This window comes from Fundulus heteroclitus, chromosome 10, assembly GCF_011125445.2.
Source record: "Fundulus heteroclitus isolate FHET01 chromosome 10, MU-UCD_Fhet_4.1, whole genome shotgun sequence".
NCBI classification, from domain to species: domain Eukaryota; kingdom Metazoa; phylum Chordata; class Actinopteri; order Cyprinodontiformes; family Fundulidae; genus Fundulus; species Fundulus heteroclitus.
Window position 1 is genome coordinate 6,711,753 of NC_046370.1, and position 18,278 is coordinate 6,730,030.

At 42.6% G+C, this 18,278-nt stretch overlaps 1 protein-coding gene across 31 annotated transcripts in view; it reads right to left on the reverse strand.

Annotated features, from left to right (window-relative positions):
- Positions 1 to 2,512: 2,512 nt before the first annotated feature.
- Positions 2,513 to 18,278, reverse strand: part of tcf7l2 (transcription factor 7 like 2) — a 116,195-nt gene continuing 100,429 nt past the window's right edge. For 4 of the 31 annotated variants that reach the window (XM_012882361.3, XM_036141851.1, XM_012882367.3 and 1 more), the window contains 7 exons: positions 14,433 to 14,558; positions 14,175 to 14,337; positions 13,957 to 14,064; positions 12,168 to 12,216; positions 11,303 to 11,353; positions 9,458 to 9,530; positions 2,513 to 4,927 (listed from right to left, as the gene is read on the reverse strand). In XM_012882361.3, the coding sequence (XP_012737815.2) occupies positions 4,465 to 4,927; positions 9,458 to 9,530; positions 11,303 to 11,353; positions 12,168 to 12,216; positions 13,957 to 14,064; positions 14,175 to 14,337; positions 14,433 to 14,558 (1,033 nt within the window). In that variant the 3' untranslated portion in view covers positions 2,513 to 4,464. Of the gene's footprint in view, positions 4,928 to 8,207; positions 8,270 to 8,791; positions 8,866 to 9,457; positions 9,531 to 11,302; positions 11,354 to 12,167; positions 12,232 to 13,956; positions 14,065 to 14,174; positions 14,338 to 14,432; positions 14,574 to 18,278 lie in introns of those variants that run through there. The other 27 variants (XM_012882357.3, XM_036141850.1, XM_012882364.3 and 24 more) reach the window with 23 other exon arrangements.

Genomic DNA, 18,278 nt, shown 5'->3' on the forward strand with positions numbered 1-18,278 from the left:
CTCCTGGAATAAATCGGTAGCCCGTGCAAAGAGGCGAACACCAGCGTGATGTTGGCCTGCTCTTGTCCGTGTAAGAGGACGAGGCAGACTACGGGCTCCATCGTCTGATTATGAAAGGATTTTGTTAAAAATAACCATGCCTAAGAAAAACTTTGACAAGAGGATGAGGAAAGTAGAAGCATGTAAAGTTAGCTCTCACCTTTAAGGGGAGCTAAGATGATAAGAAATTCCTTTATTGTCCCACAATCGGGAAATTCGGGTGTGACAGCACCAAAGACCGACAGAGCTACACACAATTAATAGTAATGAAAAAGGAACAAGCTAGTCTAACTTAAGTTAGTTTTAAAGAAAGCTCAGACTGCAGTGAAGCGGCGCTCTAAGTCACCTGACCCATTCAGAGCCAGATCCGCACCTGTAAAGTTACATAGGCTAGATTTTGAGAAGAGCAGCCTGCACTGAGCATCCAGCGCTGTACATTGACCTGAAAAATCATTTAATATACCTAAAATTAAACTAATACTTGAGTCACAATTTACACGGCACTGCTTTAAAGCTCACAGCATCACATTTATTCCTGTTGAAAGAAATTAACAATAATCTAGCCGGGAGGTGTTAGAAGTATGGTTTCCTGATTCCAAGTTAGGCCCAAAAAGGAGATGTTTAATATTTGACAGACATCTAAAGACTAATTTAATTTTACCACATCATTAACTTGGTTTTTAACTTGGTTACCAAACCTAAGGGCAGCATCTATTACAACCCCTAAATTGGTGACAACAGACTTCAAATAATGGTTTGGGATGAAGAGATCAGCAGAGGGAACTGGTGGAGGATTTGGGGGTGAATAAAACGGTAAATGGTTTGTACTTATGTAGCGCTTTATCAAGACCGACGACCCCAAAGTGCTTTACACTGCAATCAGTCATTCACACCATGACGGTGGCGAGCTATGTTGGTAGCCACAGCTGCCCTGGGGCAGACTGACAGAGGTGATGCTGCCATACATTGCTGCCACCGAGCCCTCTGACATATAGTAAGGGACAAAAGCTACCCAAACTAGCTAAACCCTGTTGGTTAATACCAGTGCTTTACATTTTTAGTCAATTTCACTAGTCCCCAATTACTGGCAGACAAGCAGAATAAAAAATGTGCTAAAGAGAACATGAACTAGGCCAAAAGATCTCAAAAAGCAACACATTCACTCATCTAAAGAAATTCAAGTCATTGAGACCCATCAGTCTGGAAACGGTTACGATGGGTTTGGGACTCATGGGAACCACAGAGAGATCCATTAAACAGAAGAAAAAGGGAAAACGTGAAACAGTGGTGAACCTTGCCAGGAGCGTTCCACCCACCAAAAAGATGGCAAGAGCAGATTAACAATTCATCCAGGAGGTCTTAAAAGAAGCCAGAACATCTTAAGTTGCCTCAGTGGAGCTCTGTGTTCATGAGTCAGCAAAAAGAGAGCGACTTGACAAAAATACCATGCATGGGAGAGTTTCAAGCCAAAAACAGACAGAATACAAACTAAGGCCCGTCTTAAATTGGCCATATTTGCCTTGACGATCCATTTGAATTTTTTTAAAATACTTTGTGGAGAAATATAGAGCTTTTTGGAACGTGTTCTTCCGGTTATACCTGGTGTAAAACTAACACGGCATTTGGGATAAAGAAACTTATACCCATGCTAAAATAGAAGAGGTAGAGTGATGGGCTGCCTCGTTGCCTTAGAACCTGGATGTCCTGATAAAGGTGGTGGAAGCATCAATTTTGCTTCCAAGCAGAAAAATCCTAAAGCAGAACGTACAGCCATCAGTTCATGACCGTAAGCTGAAGCTCTCTTTGGGTTAGGCAGCAGCTCGTCGATCCTGAGCACACTGGCAAGTCCACCTTCTGAATGTCTGAAATTAAATTGAGTTTTTGGAATGGCCTAGTCAAAGCATTGACTTAAATCTCATTGACATGCTGTGGCATTACTTTAAACGGGTCATTTGTACTTGAAAATCACCCAATGTGTGGCTAAAATAAAAAGGAATCTGCAAAGAGGAGCAAAATGGCAGTATGCCATTTTTTTGGTACCTCTGCCAAATAAAATGGGGGAAAAAAAGCCCAAAAGTACAAAATATTTAAGACGTGAAGCACTTTAAAACTATGATCAGTGGACTGGAAAGTAGATAGCTGAAGTTTTGCATCCTTTTTGAGGACTGGAAGAAGAAGGGTGCTCGCAGCAACAAGGTCCTGGAGCCTTTCTGCATGGAGTTTGCATGTTCTCCCTACGGCTTCTCTCTGGGTACTCCGGCTTCCTCCTGATGTCTAAACACACGACTGCTGGGAAACTGGTTACTCTAAATCGCCCTTAGGTACAAGTTTGTGAATAACTGTTTTGCCCGTGTGTCTCTGCACTGGACGGGCGACCTGTCTGGGGGGGTGGGGTGAAGATAGGCACCAGCTGCCCTGCAAGGACAAGCGGGCATAGACAACGGATGGATGGAATAAGAAGAAAACCCGGGTGTGCACATACTAAGTTGCTTTTATTAATACAGAACTGCATGCTACAGAGACTGTACAGCATAGACATTTATTCATTACAAAAAACATGGTTTTAGAACCATTTAAAATAACAGGAAAAAAAAAAACAAACAAACAAACAAACAAAAAAGATAAGAGCATAAAATAGAACAGGAACATCACAGCCGTTAAGGAAACATTCAAACTATTTATCATTAGCATCTTAATAAACCAGAGAAGAAATCGACAGATTACAGTCGCGTCATGTCAACTACAATGGCACCGAGTGGATGATTCTCTTGTAGCTTTTTTACAGCCTCTTGCAACATCAACATGCCTATTTTTTCTATCTACCTATATGTAGTAGTGTACTTAAAAGTGGCAGTTTGTGTATTTTTTTTGCATTTAATAGTTTTTTATGAACCTCCTAATATACATAATTTTGGCCCTCGTGGGTTTATACAGTATGATGTCCGTCTTTTTATTAAGTTTAAATTTTAATATTTGACAATTTGCTACCAAACACATTTGTTATAGCAACATTTATACTACATACATAGCAATCTATGTAACGTCACAGCAAAGAATGGTATCAAAATGAAAATAAAAACAAACGACAACGAAATGAAACAAAAAAAAAAAAAATCCTACAGCTTTTTTTTTTTTTCCTTTTCTTCTTTTAAAACTGGGGGAGGTGAGGGCTTGGGCAAATTATCACAAAAAATTTGGCACGGAAAAATCTGTACACGGATCTACAGTCTGAGAGATGTGACTGTGCAATAGAAAAGAAGGGCTTTAAAACACTTTGTCCACTGGAGACACGCTACCCACTGCCTGGTTTCAAGTTCTCTTTTCTTCCTTTGTGTGTAAAATGGCTTATATAGACGCGGCTCTGGAAATGACGTTGTGCATACTTCTTGTTTTATGAGATCTACACAGAACAAGTGAGTGAAATCTGGGTGCTTTCAGCGAGGAAAAGAAACAATTCATAACAAAAAGCTTTGTTGGTTTTTTTTTTTTTCCTTTCTCCTTATTTTAAATCCCTGTAAAAATGGATCATTCATATAGTTGTTTAGCTTAAGAAAAAATTATTTGTACAATGTATCAAGGAACAAAAAAAAACAAAAAAAGGGTCAAAAAGAGACACGTACAAGATACAACAAGCAATCTCTAAAGCAATAAATACTACTGGTCCTAGCGTTGTGACATTTTTGAATTTTACAACCCTCCCGACCGATCCCCACCCTCCCCCCCACTTGGCGAGCCCACCCAAACTTGCCTGACTCCGCCCCAAAAGGTAAACAACAGAGAAAATAAACAACAAAAAAAACAGACAACGCAGTGGAAGAATGCATATTTAACACAGTAATCACCCCCCCCTCCCCGATATTCTGTACATTTAAACAAGAACAAGTAACATGACAATTACAATAGTTCCCCGGAGAGGCGTCACCGCTAGCCCCGGTGCCCTCCCAGAGTCCGAACAGATGTTGAATGATTGGTTCGCAGGCTCGTATTTAATACAAATAAAGAAGAAGAACCAACTCTTTCAGGAAAAAAAAAGGGCTCGTCGAATATCCTAGCCTACCTATTTCATATCTGTCTTTTAAACATTTTCAAAGTGAAGAAGATTCGTTTTCCTCCTGTTTTTTAACGCAACAAAAAAAAAAAGACTTAAAAACAAAAAAACAACTAAAAACAAAATCCATAAAAATTTTGGCAGATTCACAAAGCTATACTACAGCTCATTGTATCATTACTTTATAATAATTTGATTATTTTGATAATGAGGGGTCAAATATTGACCAATGAACTTTAATAAAAACAAAAAAAAACAAAAACTAAAACTTTCAAAGCCTCGCGGCAAAGAAAACAAATTGATTGACAGTCAAATAGAGCAAAGAGGAAGCCTAGAAAGTGTGTGTGTGTGTGTGTGTGAGAGAAGAAGAAGGTAGATTATTCTATAGACTTGGTCACTAGCGACAGAGGCTGAGACGCCGCGGAGGGTAGGAGCGAGTGGGAATGACACAGCGAAGCCGACGGCCGGGTCATGGCGGAGGAGCCTGGCTGCCGCGAGGACGAGACGTCACTGTGCTCCAGAGCTCCGTTGTGGGAGGAGGCGCCGCCGCCGGGCGTTTTGCTGACGGCGGCGGCGGCGGCCGAGCTTTCCAGCTGAACCAAAGATGGCGGTGGGGGCCCAGCCAGGAGGTGCGGGTGGTGGAGTGGCTGGTGGGCCGGTTTCATAGTCAGTGAGAGAGGTTGCATTTGTTCAGTCTGAGGTTTGGACTCTTTCGGGGAGGGGGAGGGAACCGCGGAGGAGGGGGAGGATGGGGGGGAGTCTAGTAAGCTTCCGTCCGTAGAGGGAGGACTGGCACAGCTGCCTTCACCTTGGATGTAGCGAATGCACTTTTTTTTTCTCCTAGGGGGGGACAAGGTGAGAGAAAGACATTTTCAGCATCTTTGGACTCTGCGGCCCTCCGGCACTGAAGCCCACTTAAATACACGTCGGTAGGAATCGAATTGAACGGATCTCGTTCGGTAAAAAAAAAAGGATGTACGAATGTTTGGGTGTATTTAAGTGGCTTCGTGAACCTTAAGCACAGATTGGGTAGAAATACTAAACCACCAAAAAAACAAACAAACAGACGTTTAGGAAAAGGTTACAGGGCAGAAAGCGGGGAGGGAAGTGGAAACACAAACAGGGAGGATGAGCGAAGACGAAAGGTGATCCAGTTTGCTCCCTGAATTTAATGTAAATGAAGGAAGGTATCAACAACTTAACATTCTTTTGTTAAATGTAAAAAAAAAAAACAAAAACAAAAAAAACAGATAACTTATTATATATTAAAAGTGGCGCTGCTTTCCGATTGTTTTATTATCCTTCTTTCCGATGAGCAATCATAGTTTTAACCCAAAAATCTGCCAGGGTAGGAATAATTTTAGACAGTAACTATAAAAATGGCTGAGATTTTCTAAAATTTATAGCCTTTTTTTTACCGTTGCAATCAAAAATTAAGTATTTTTCCCCCCGTTAAGATAGTTTTTGGCCTTAGCACCTGTTACAATGTCCAGTTTGACGTAGGATTAGCTATTCGCCCATGCTACACCCAAAACACAAAGGGGTGTCACGCTTTACAGTGTAATAAACTAACCACCATCCTTAATTTTGTCTAATTAGGGGGTTGAGAGGGAGAACTAACGCGGTGGAAGTCGCCTCTCCTGTCTTACCTTTACACTTATTAAGGATCTGCTCATCAAAGTGGAGGAAACAGAATTATTTGGATACCCAACAAAAAAAAAAAAAGCCAACAAGATCCAGGTTGCATCTGGCCTACAGACACAAAGATGAGTTTAGGGGTCAAGGCATTGTGTTTACATTCCTGCCTCGGGTCGGAACCCACAACCCCCCCGCCCCCCTCCCCCTTGCACGGCGAGTCTTGAGGCCACGCCAGTACCGCTACGTGAAAAGCGATGTCTGCAACCACGAAGTGAGGGGGAGTCGAGAGCTTGGACTGCAGTATTTATCCGCGGTGGCTCGGTTGTGGAGACCGTGCTCAGATTTGGTTGAGGAGGGGAAAATCTCAGCCCACCTCGTCTTTACGCTGACCCCGACGTTGACCCCCCCGTCTCCCTCAGCGCCCATCTCTATCCCAGAAGCTACGGGGCGTTTAAGTCTTGCGGAAGGTAAAAAACAGACCGAGAGGTGTTTTACATTTCAGGGCTCTTGTCGGTTTTAAATCGTCCCCTTGTAATGCTGAGGAGAAAACATTTTTACATGAATGCAGAGAGCAAACGCTGAGAATGAAAGAAAAAGGAAAGAAAAGATTACACAAAGAGACTCACAAAACCTTGACCACATGCTGAGAGGAAAGACAGGCATGCAAGTGAACACGAGGATGGGCTTTTCGGAGCAGTCGGCGCTGATGCGGCCGCTCCGCACGGCGCAGAACACCGACCGTAAACAAAGACGGTATCGCTTTACCCCTGCAAACGCACGACGCTCTCTGTAACTGTCCGTCAAACTGCAACAAACGAGCTAATATCCATTTTTTAACAGACATATTGATTTATAGTGCATGCCTGTGTATGCTATCGATTCCCTCGCCTCTCGGGAAATTACACCGGATGCATCTTTTAGGAAACGGAGCCCAGAGAGAACTTTTAACCTCTCCGACTGGATCCTGGTACTTTCTCAATCTCTTGATCTCGCGATTGCTGCTCTTTAAGGAATAAAAGTCATGTGTTTGATAACCTGTAAGTCGGATTGAAGGGAAATAAAAGGGCCCCGGGGAGGCGACTGAGGTGGGGGCAGTCTAGTGCATGAAAAGAGGGTACATTACTACATTTCTAAGTCGCACACAAGTAAATTTAAAATTATCTTGGGCGTGGGTCGGTGTGCAACGTGATAACTTTACAACAAAATATGTAAAAAACTAATTTATTTTATTTAAAAAATATATGATGTATTGTTATTACGATTTTGATCCTTAGAATTGCAACAAATTATAAAAAAAATAAATATGCAAAACTTTGTAACTTTGTTTATTATTCTTTGTAAAGAATAATAAACCTTTTGCCAGTTTGTTCTTAGTCTCTTAACACAACGATAAGTTTAAACTGGCTGGTAGATTAAATTGGGTATCATTCTGCTCGTCTATATTCCCTCTCCTGAAATATATCCAAAAAGCCAAATTTGCCTTTCTTGCAAGTAATAAATTAAATAAATGAATAAAAGAGTAGAACCTCTTTTTCAGCTAGCTAACCGGCAGTGTGCAGCATCGGGTAGGGGAGGGGCAGAATTGTGCTATTTTATGCTCCATAAGGATAGAGAAATCTCTGGTTACGCCCTTCTCTATCATCCCATTAAAGGACTTTAAAACGTAGGACCCATAGTATGAGAGAAATCTTTATTCAAAACCTTGGTATAAACGAGTAAATATAAATTACCCATGTCCTAAAATAATTACATTATTGGATATTTTGCTGATTACTATCTAGGATTGACGCACAAATTACTAGAGTTTTGCTTAATAACAGGTTACCTAAATAATAGTGATAGGGTGGCACTACTTTCCTTTCCATACCATGGTTGCTCTGGTTTTTCACAACCACAAATATTGCCAAACAACCAAATTTGCCTTTCCTAGAAGCTATAGGGAGCCTTTCTCAGCCAGCCCATCAGCAGTGTGCAGCACTGGAAAAACCTTTCAATTAAAGGGACTTTCAACAGATGGTTTACTGGGATTTTAAAACTGTAACTATTTGAAGAAAAAGCTTGGTGTACCTTCATACCATGTATTGTTGCATATGTGAATCTCTGGGGCTGTCTCCCTCTATACATGACCTATCATGGTCACAGAGGCATGAAGTAGACTAAGCTAAGCTTTCTAACTCTAGATAAATCCTAATCAGAGCCCAGATAAACCTTCCGGCACATTCTCAGGTATCTTAATTAAAAGGATTTTAAACCGTTAGAACAATCGTAAGGTTTTTTAAAACCCTGTCGCACCTCGACGCCGGTAGCCGAAACATGACTAGACGGTAGCGAAAAACCCGAGAAACGCCTTTAACGGACTCAATCTCGTCCTCGAGCCCATCCGTTCGAATACTGAAAACAAGGACAATGAGACACTGCGATGACCGTGGGGCAAGCGGGGAAACACAGAGACGGGTTGTTACTTAGCAGAAACAAATACCTACCATGAAAATATCCCCAATTCAAAGACTGCTTGTGTCAGAACAGAAAGACAACAGGTAGGGACTAAGTAAGGGTTATTGAAGAGGAGTTTGGAGGAAGAGGAGGTGGAGAAGGAGGAGGAGGAGGAGGAGGAGGAAGAGGGCACAGAAAAGAGTGTCACTGAATAGGCCCTCAGAGAAAAGCAGGGCTAAATTTGTAAGCATTACATTGCCAATTCGGACATACAAGACAGTTAAAGAAAGGGAGGGTGTTTGTCAAATGCTTGGGCAGAAAATGAATTTCAACCATAATTTTGAATTACTGCAAATTACACTAAAAAAAACCTCGATGCAGCGTCCAGATATGACGTGTTCTGAAATCCATTTTCTGCCGCTGGGCTAGAACTGAGTTAAAAAAAAAAAGTAATAATAATTAAAAATTGAAAAAAATAAAGCAGCTGAGCAAGAATTTTTAGAGGAGCAGGAAAAAATAAAAGAGATTTCCATCTGACGGCACGGGTTTTAGGAAGACATCGGAGCCAATTAACGAAGGAGGAAAAGTGCTCAGTGTGGATGTCTTCCTGTCAGTGGTACTACAGCAGTTATACCTGCAGGGTTTGCACCATAAACTCAGCTGGTCAAGCCCGAACAAGGCACGACACTTCTTTGGGGTATTTGCATCTGTTAGCCAAAGAGGTAGACACAAACAAACAGACAAAAAAAGAAAAGAAAAAACAAGAAAACAAACAAAAAAAAAAAAGAAAATGTACATGTCATTACACAGACAAAAAAAAAAACATAGCCAGGGCTTAGATTTAGGCTGGCAACACTAGGATAACCTCCATTTTGACCAAACTATTGGACTTTAGATCCTCCGAGCCCCGACCTGCCAGTTTTAGACTTTTTTTTTTTTTTTTTGCAACCTCATTGAGGCTTACTGTGCGTCCTGCAATGACCCGCACCGCGTGTTCACTCATACGTTCATGCAAACGCATCGCTCATTCACACAAACGCTAAGGAGTACGCCGTTGATACGCGTACTCCCCCCCCAAACAGGAAGCGAGAACCCAGAGAGAGACCGGCAGGGCGTGGCTGGAGGAAGCTGGGTGGGTCACAATAGCCCGGCGGGGACAGACAGGGAGGAAGGCGCAGAGGAGGGGGGGGGGAAGGAGGGAAAAGGAGCAGCAAGAGAGCGAGAGGAGGCAGTCCCAGCGTTCAGAGGTCCCCAGCCTTCACCTTGGCCCTGGCCAGTGCAAGCACACACCATACACACCTGCACGGGCCACACCAGTTATTCTGTTGGTCGAGCCCAAAGCGCGCTCGACACTTCTTAGGAGCGCTCAGGTCTGATGCCGCAACAGGGAAGGAGAAGCCAGCAGAGGAGGAACAGAACCAAACCAGTAAAATAAAAAAAAATAAATAAATAAATAAAACAAAAGAGAATCAGGAGAAAAGGAGAAAAAAAAGACAGAAAACGGTGAATCTGTGAGGCTAAGCAGTGGCTCCAACACCCTGAAAGTTGTAAAGACAATCACATTGCCGAAACCCAAGATGCATGCAAAAAAACGATCGAGTTGTTATTACAGGAACGATCACTTCAAGTCACGAAAAACTAAACTCTGAAGGTAGTTAAAGCGAATCTTAGGATACACTTGATTAGATTAGGAGGATAAAAAACAAAGCAAATGCAGGCTGGATTAATTTGCTGTTAGATGCTACCAACTTTAATCTGTGGGTGGCAAAACTAGGCAGTGGGTGCAGTGAGATTTGGTTCCAGCCAGGGGAAGGATTAAAAAAAAAAAAAAAAGAAAGAAAACGGCAGGGCCTTGGAGAGGGAAGCTAATCTTTAGACCTGGTATCAAACAGTTTGACTGTATTCAAAGATCACAGACGGTTTGAAGCAGAACAGCTGCAGGTCACCGGATCTCTCCATCCACAGCGGGCCTGGGTCGCTACGGCCAGATCTAAGGGCTTTTATTTCAAACTGGAAAATATTGTTCTTACAACTGTTAAAATAACATAGGGTTGCAGTTAGAATAAGGAGGCTCAAACTAAAGCAAAAATATTGAATGAAACTAGCTTGCAATTGAATAGGGGTGCTTAGTATTATGCAAACTCTTAAACATTTTCGCCGTTCTACTCGTTATCTGTCGATACAAGCTTATTAATACAAGTAAAACTTATATTAGCTGCTTAATTAGCAGAGCTATTAAAACTGATGGTTGTTTGGAACTGGTAATATTTCCAAATACCTGGATTCATCTTTCTGGTCAGTGAAGGGAATGGCGTAAATATCTTTTTTTTTTTTTTTTTTTTCAGCCAGCTGACAAGCAGGGGATAAAACAAAAAGTGGGAAGGGGAGAGCGCAGCAATAATCTATAATAGGTGTGTAACTTTACCTCCTAACATCCATTTTTCCTTCTACTTTCCAACTGTTTCCTTTTTCTATTTCAAAATAAGAGTGTTGAAACTAAATAAAGTAGGCTTAGGCTTATGGGAGCCACCCAACACCAGTTTGGCGCTTTAATTCTGTGCCAAAGCCGTGTTCTATGGAGAAAAATAAGCCGCATTTGAGATAATTTACATACTTTCAGCACCGTGGTATATACATTGCTGCTGATAATGAGCATGCTTATTAACAGCTTGTCTGATTAAAATAGGTACAGTAGCACCAAACTGTTTGATTCCAGGCCATGTCTGAGTGGAATAAGTCTTTAAAAAAAACAGGGAGAAGGCCAAACTTCATGCTGGCCTGTTGGAAAGGCAAAAAGGCAGCTACTGAAAGCTTAGATTAAGGAGGTTTACCCTGATGTCCCAAGCCCTCACTTCACAATAATAATCTAACTTTAACACCATCACTTCCTCAAGCACACTGCATTGTGATTTTGCCAAAACATTAAAAAAAAAAAACTTATTGAGGAATAGCCTAGCTGAAATAACATCGACATTTTAGGAAAAGAAAGCAGCAAACATAGCAAAGGGAGAAAAAAAACAAAACATATTTCAGAATAAAGAATTTAAGATTTAAACCCGTCCCATACATATACATGGATTTTAAAAAAAAGTAGAATAACCAAAGAAACAGTTAGTAATTTGATACTTAAAATGACATTAGCACCTGTAATCGGAGGGAGTGAAAGGCAAGGGTTTGGAAAATATTCTCTGTGTTCTGAAAAAAAAAAGAACAGATAGAGAGGCCTTCAAGAAGAAATCCGTCACCAAAAAACGAGCGCAAAATACATTGATAACAAGTCGGCACAGCGTCCTCACAATATGAATCAGAAGAGTAGAGATGGATAAAAAAAATAATAAATAAATTTAAAAAAATCACAGAATTAGCAAACCTCCTTAATTTTAAGATGTAAGTGATTTGTTTTATTGTTTAAAAAAAATAAAATAAAGGGCATGCATGGAAGCAAGCAAAAAGCACACATGCATGCACAGTTCAGGGACACGCACATGCACACACACAAGCACACACACACACACGCACACACACACACGCAACACGGCACAGTAGTGAAGTCGATCTGCAGGGCAAAGGCAGTATAAAATTATAAAAACAGGGCCAAGCACACAACACTGCCAAAGTTAATGGCTCTCAAAATGCTTCAAGTTCTTAAAAACACATATCAAAATACCAGGGGGCTAAGAGCCCAAGCAGGGTGGGTGAGGGGGTGCAATGGGGGGGGGACTACAGGGGATCATGCATATTCAGTTGTTATTAGCTAGGGAGAGCTGGGGAAAATGGGGGGGAGAAAGGGGTTGGGGGTTTACAAGCAACTCTACCATTTAACATTGCACTGGGTAGCATAACTATACCGAGAAAAAAAGAAAAAAGGCAGGCACAATAATAATAAAAAAAAACACATAACAGGCAAAAAATAAAAAAAACAAGCTTGACTTTTATCTTGCAAGATGTCACATCTGCCTGACACATGATGGGGTTCTTCTAATATAAGAGATAATTGCAGCTCACTTACCATTGCTCTCTGCTTGCTGCTTTTCCCTTTTTCTCTTCTTCCTTTTCCCCTGTTGGTTAGCCGCCAAAAAAATAGAAAGAAAAAAAGAGATAGACACCGACAGGAACCTTAGTTATTATATAGCAGAATGCCCAAAACATGAAACAGGAGAATAGGACTCATCTTTGTGTTTACTTATTTATTCATTCACTCTCTCTCTCTCTCTGCTGTGTTTTTGCCCTCCGGTTTGTAACAGCCACTGCAGGCCAGACAAAAATCTCCCCCTCTCTCTGTTTGCTGTCTGTTTCTGCTCTTTTCTTCTTGTTGTCTTGTTTTTTTTTTAGTCTTCTCTGTTAAAAGCTAGACATTTTGACGCGCATCTGCTTAGCAACGCAGATTTCTCCGCAGCTGCTGAACAGAGATTCCCTTGGTCAGCGGCGCGTCATGCAAGAAACCGAATAATCTGGCACCTATGAGTCAGAACAAAATGTCGAAGCTGCAAAATATCCGCCAGGAATTAGTAGTCAGGCTCAACCGAGCAGACATTGTTTTTTTCTATTGTGTGCGATGACCAGAAAGGATGATTTTTATTGTTGCTAATTTCCCTTTATCAGAGCACATTAAAGTAAAAGGACCAGAAATTATAATTGTTATGGAAAAACTTTGTGGTTGTAGATCCAAAAGGACAGTTGTGACCCATTTGAGTCCAGGTTTCCCACTTATGAGCATCTATCTGTCTAGATGTGACCAGTGGACCTGCCACGCTGGTAGTTGGCAGCAAGATCCCCATTAACATACAAATACAAAGGATGGACGTCTTGAGGATGAGATTCCACCAAAGGTCTTCATGTTTGGTCTTAACCATGAGCTAAGTTGTTGGGACAATTGAGGGAGTTGTTGAAAATGGCTCTGGTGTTGTTGTGATTTTTGCACAGAAAGCAATTGTAGCAACGCATGAATGAGGCGGTTTCATTACTGATCTAAAAGAATACAAGACTGCTTGGTACAAGAACCCAACCCAGGATGGATGGATGGATGTAAGGATGGATGCAAGGATGGATGGATGCATTCATCCTTGCATCCAACTCCCAGTCGGTCAATGCAGATAACCGTTCACACCGATCCTGGTTCTTCTAGAGGTTTTTCCTCCCTGTTAAAGGGGAGTTTTCCTCTCCACTGTCACTTCATGCATGCTCAGTATGAGGGATTGCTGCAAAGCCATCAACAATGCAGACGACTGTCCACTGTGGCTCTACACTCTTTCAGGAGGAGTAAATGCTGCTTGGAGAGACTTGATGCACCCTCCTGTGTTTTCTTAGAGAGGAAACTTTCTGACCAACCTGTATAATCTGATTGAATTCGACTTTGTAAAGTGCCTTGAGATGACATGTTTCATGAATTGTCGCTATATAAATAAAATTTTATTCAAATTGAATTGAAAGTAATGATGGATGGACGGATGGACAAATGAAACCCGGACGGATTGAAACAGAAATATGTTTCCACGCTTCGTTTTCATTTATTCCCTTATCCACAAATGTCACTTTTTCAGACTCTGTAGGAACCCTGGCGTTCATGAGGACACGGCCAAAGATTCACCAAAAGGTATCACCAACCCACCCTTAAGAGGGCGCACTTTAAAAAAGGTCATTCCTCCAGTTTTAGAAACACAGAAGAACAAATCTGAACTCTTACGTCGTGAAAGAGGGGGGTGTAAAAAAAAAAGAAGAAACACTCCTCCTGTTTGTCCAAAATAAATAAAAAGGGAGGAAAGAAGAGGCCGTTACGACTTGTAAACTTAAAAACTTACATAGTTGTCTCGTGCTGACCAGCCGGGGTACAGCTGCATGTGGAGCTGTCGTTCTTTCCTGGCCAGCTCGTAGTACTTGGCCTGCTCCTCTCGCGATAGGGCGTGCCACTGCGCATTGACAAATACATCAGACCTTTCTCGAACCTCGAGATTCAGGCACAACCGGGTCATATCTTTACTAAAAAAATCCCCCGAGTCAGCCGGTTTTCCGGACTTACCCTTCGCCCCAGGATCTGGTTGATAGCAGCGCTTTCTTTCAGTGTGCACTCAGCCACCACCTTGGCCCGCATCTCCTTCATGTAGAGCATAAAGGCGTTCAGAGGCTTCTTTATGTGGACCTGCTTCTTCTTCTCCTCCTCCTTTTTCGCGTCCGACTGTTTCCTGCAAGCGAGGACAGAAGAGGACGGGCGAAGTGAGACGGGACGAGCCAGAATGCGGGGTCGGGATTGGGTCGGGACGCGGGCGGCGTTACTCACGAGCTGTTGAGTGAGCTAATGTCGCTGTGGGAGGATTCCTGCTTGACGTTGGGCGTGACGATGGCCGGGTGAGGGATGCCCGTGGTGTGCAAACTGTGGTGAGGGGGCACCATGTGTGGGGGGAATCTAGAGGACAGAAGACTGTGTAAATCGTCAGAATGGACAAGGATGAAATGAGGGGATGGAGCAACAAACAACACAATGCAGATGCGGCTAAGCTGAGCTTGTTTCTAGTCATAAAATTATACAGTGATTAGATGGAACTGACCACAACAGAGACACAAACAGAGACATTTACAGAATGTATTAAAAACCAATGGCAATAAAGAACATTGTGTAAGCATTTTGTTGGGGTTTTATGAGAGACCAACACAAAGTAGTGCACGATTGTGAAGTGGAAGTAAAATGACACACGGCTCTCAAGTTCTTACAAAAAAAAAAAAAAGGGAAAAGGTGATTAATTGTAAGTCTAAAGGAGCTGCAGAGGCGCAGAGCTCAGGTAGGACAATGTGTCGACGGGTACAAACACTAGTTGTGCGCTCCAAAATCTGTCTTTTATTAAGAGCAGAACAAAGAAATATGTGAAAGCAAGTCATAAGAAGTCCCATTTAAAGGGGACATATCATACAAAATCCACTTTAATAGCCCTTAAACACATTTTGTTCTGTACTCAAAGTCTCTGGAAAAGTTGAATGTAATCTCTCCAGGTGCTGCATAGATATCTTTATTGTCTTTTTGGGTCATCTTTTTCAAGCTTTTCAATTATTTTATTACTTTTTTTTTTTTTTGGACAATTACATCACAGTAGTTGCTGAGTAATTACTAAACAAGGTCACGGACTTCCAGCTCTCCAGTCTCACGAGTCTGCAATTTTTATTTACAAGCTGAAGGATGCCGAAGCTACAAGTGGATAAATCATCGTTTTCATTACACCCCAGCATACTACAAAAATGGCCGAACGGGGTGGAGTAGGACGCTCTGCGAGCTGAAAGGGGGCGGGGTGTGAAGTGCCTCCTTTAAATTTAAAGAGACAGCACCAAAACAAGTTGTTCTCAGACGAACCTTCAGAACACGGGTTCAAAGGGAGGAACGTGGGGGTAAATTAACAAGAACCTCAGACCAAAGCATTGCAGTTCCACTTTATGTAGACCACAACTGAATGCTTTTAATAGTAAAAGTCAACACTAAAAAGCATGACATGTCCCCTTTAAAGTTTGCCACAAGCCGCAACAAACATGTTAAAGTAGGGGCTGTGGTCAAGATGGCTTTACGTCTGATCAAAAACTATCCAGGTCATCCATAAAACATGCCGACGGCAGCATCATGCTGTGGGAATGCTTTGCTTTATTGCAATCCTGCAGGAAATCCTGTTGGAGGCTTGAGCAGGACAACAAAGCTACACATACATACAGAGGTACAATCTTTCTTCCTGTGTTAGACATGGCGGCCGCAGTCAAAGTGTCGACCTAAATCCAATTGTGAGTCTGTGACTTGAAGATTTATGTCCAATCTGACTGAGCTCGAGTTGCATCTTTTGCAAAGAAGAATGGACAAAAAGTCTCTGGATGTGCAAAGCCGTGAGAGACATACCCCAAAAGACTTGGAGCTGTAACTGCTGAGAGAGCTGCTTCTCCAAAATACTGATTCAGGGAGGCTGGATGCAAATGCACGCCACACCTTTCAGATTAGCAAAAAAACAACAAAAAAAAGAAAAGAAAAACTTAAGTCTGTGTACAAATACTTCAACAAAGTATACAAATGCCCAATAAAGCTTTCCAACTGCAAGGTGCCATGTGACTTTGGATATTCCCAGTTATGCACTGCTTTGTGTCAGTCTAACCAATAACCACACTGAAGTTTGTGACTGTATGACAACATGAGGTTTGTGATTGTAACATAACAAAATGTGGAAAGGTTTAAGAGGTAAGAAAGAAAGAAAAAAAAAAAGAAAAGAAAAGGAAAGTCTGGATTTTGGACGTTATCAATTATCTCCCGTGGAGCCAATCCTGCAAAGCAGGGGAAACGGTCTAGTTATCGCTCCAGATTTTGGGTCTCCCATGTGCTTTTCTGCAGATTCAGCACCGTCAGCATGGCTGCCATCTTTATCTACCTCACTCTCCCTACGCTCCCATCAGCGTTTCATAATCTCCTACTGTTCCACACATCGAGGCCAGAAACCCTCATTTAAGAAATGATTTAAACAGCCAGGAAAACACTACGAGCTCCAGCCACACAGTGTGCGTTGGGCTAATTATCTGATGATATATATGTATATATTTATACACCTATATCTGCTGGTGTATATTTAAAGGCCTCAACGTGACCAAACAAATTTAGGGGAAGGATGAAGGAGTAAAAAAAAAAAAAAAAAAAAGAAGGAATAATTCTTTTATTTTTTTGTTAAAGCAGCTCATTATCCGACAGTGTCTGGCTGCATGGCTCCGAGCCAGAATATAATGATGAGGATAAACTCGCCAGGAACAACTAGTTTTTGTTGGAGGCCATCTCAGGGGAGTACCAGCGCTACACCCCCCCTCCCCCCCTCCTCCTCCCATCAAACTCTTTTTTCCTCCGTTTCTCCTTTCCCCCTCTCCTCCCTTCATCCCTGACACACTGGTGTTTGTGCCGTGTCATCCGCTGATGGGGAGCTCGGCAGCGGTGGCTGCACAGCGCCCGTCATTAGGGGCTGCGTTTGCTCCGCTCGCTCCGTTTTCCTTTTTTATCCTCCCTCCTGCGCTCTCTGTGCACTTGTTAAAATTTCCCCTGTTCCCGAGATCTATTTTCTTTCTTCTCCTTCCCTACTCCTCCCTGTCCCCTCGCTGCCTCCGCCCTTCATCCCCCTGGTCCCTCTGCCACGGCACGGCCCAGGTTATGGTTTAAACATGACGGCCATCCCTTTGAAGCGTCCCGGGCAGCATCATCATCATCATCATCATCATCATCTACGCTCATCAGTAGCGAGCGGCAGCTTGGACCAATTTAAGCTACATATAGAGACATGGAAGATCCCCACCTCTCTAGCCAACCCTGGGGCTTCTACGTCTCAATCTGAAAAGGTAAGAAGGGCTGTCGGGGTGGAGTAAATAGGGGAATGGGTCACCGGCGCAGTGAGCCCGAGCGTCAGCCAGCGCCGCTTAATTGCCGGTAGCCCCCCCTTTGCGCTTGTTTAATGTATAATGATGTGGCCGTTCTACAGGAAGGAGAGGAAGCAGCATGACAGGAGAACATATCAAAGGGGCAGGCTTGAGCACGAGGGGGGAGGAGGGGTATCGCCTTCACATCCACCCACCTGTCCCATATACATCCAACGCACACAGACACAGAAAACGAGGGGGGGGGGGCTCGTTCTGGCTGCAACCCCATTATTATAATATTTCTCAGATTTGCTCCTCTGTACATCGCTGACTCCTTTTTATACCAGGCTGGGTTTTCCTTACAGGACCTGGGTGGTGGGTACGACTTATCAGCACCGTTCCCCCGAATCCTAATTCAACCCAACTCCAGACAAAAAAAAAGTGCAGCGCCTTGGATCCTTTTTTTTTTTTTTTTTTTTTTTTTTTTTACTCCGCTTTCCAGTCAGTGGAGCTCGCAGCAGACCGATGGAGCTATCGAAACAGTCCGACTGATTTTCCACTTTGAACAAAACCAACTAGCTGAAGGCTACGCAAGAAAGGAGGTTTGATACAATTAGGGCGATTGTTTCAGATTTACGCCTCTCCTCTGTTTTTTTTTTTTTTTTAAAAGGGTGGGGCGATGTGCTTTAAACCCCTCCCCTCCTCCTCCAGAGAACTCCCAGAGCTCTCCATCTATTCAGTTATACTAATTCAATTAGGGGCCTCATCACAG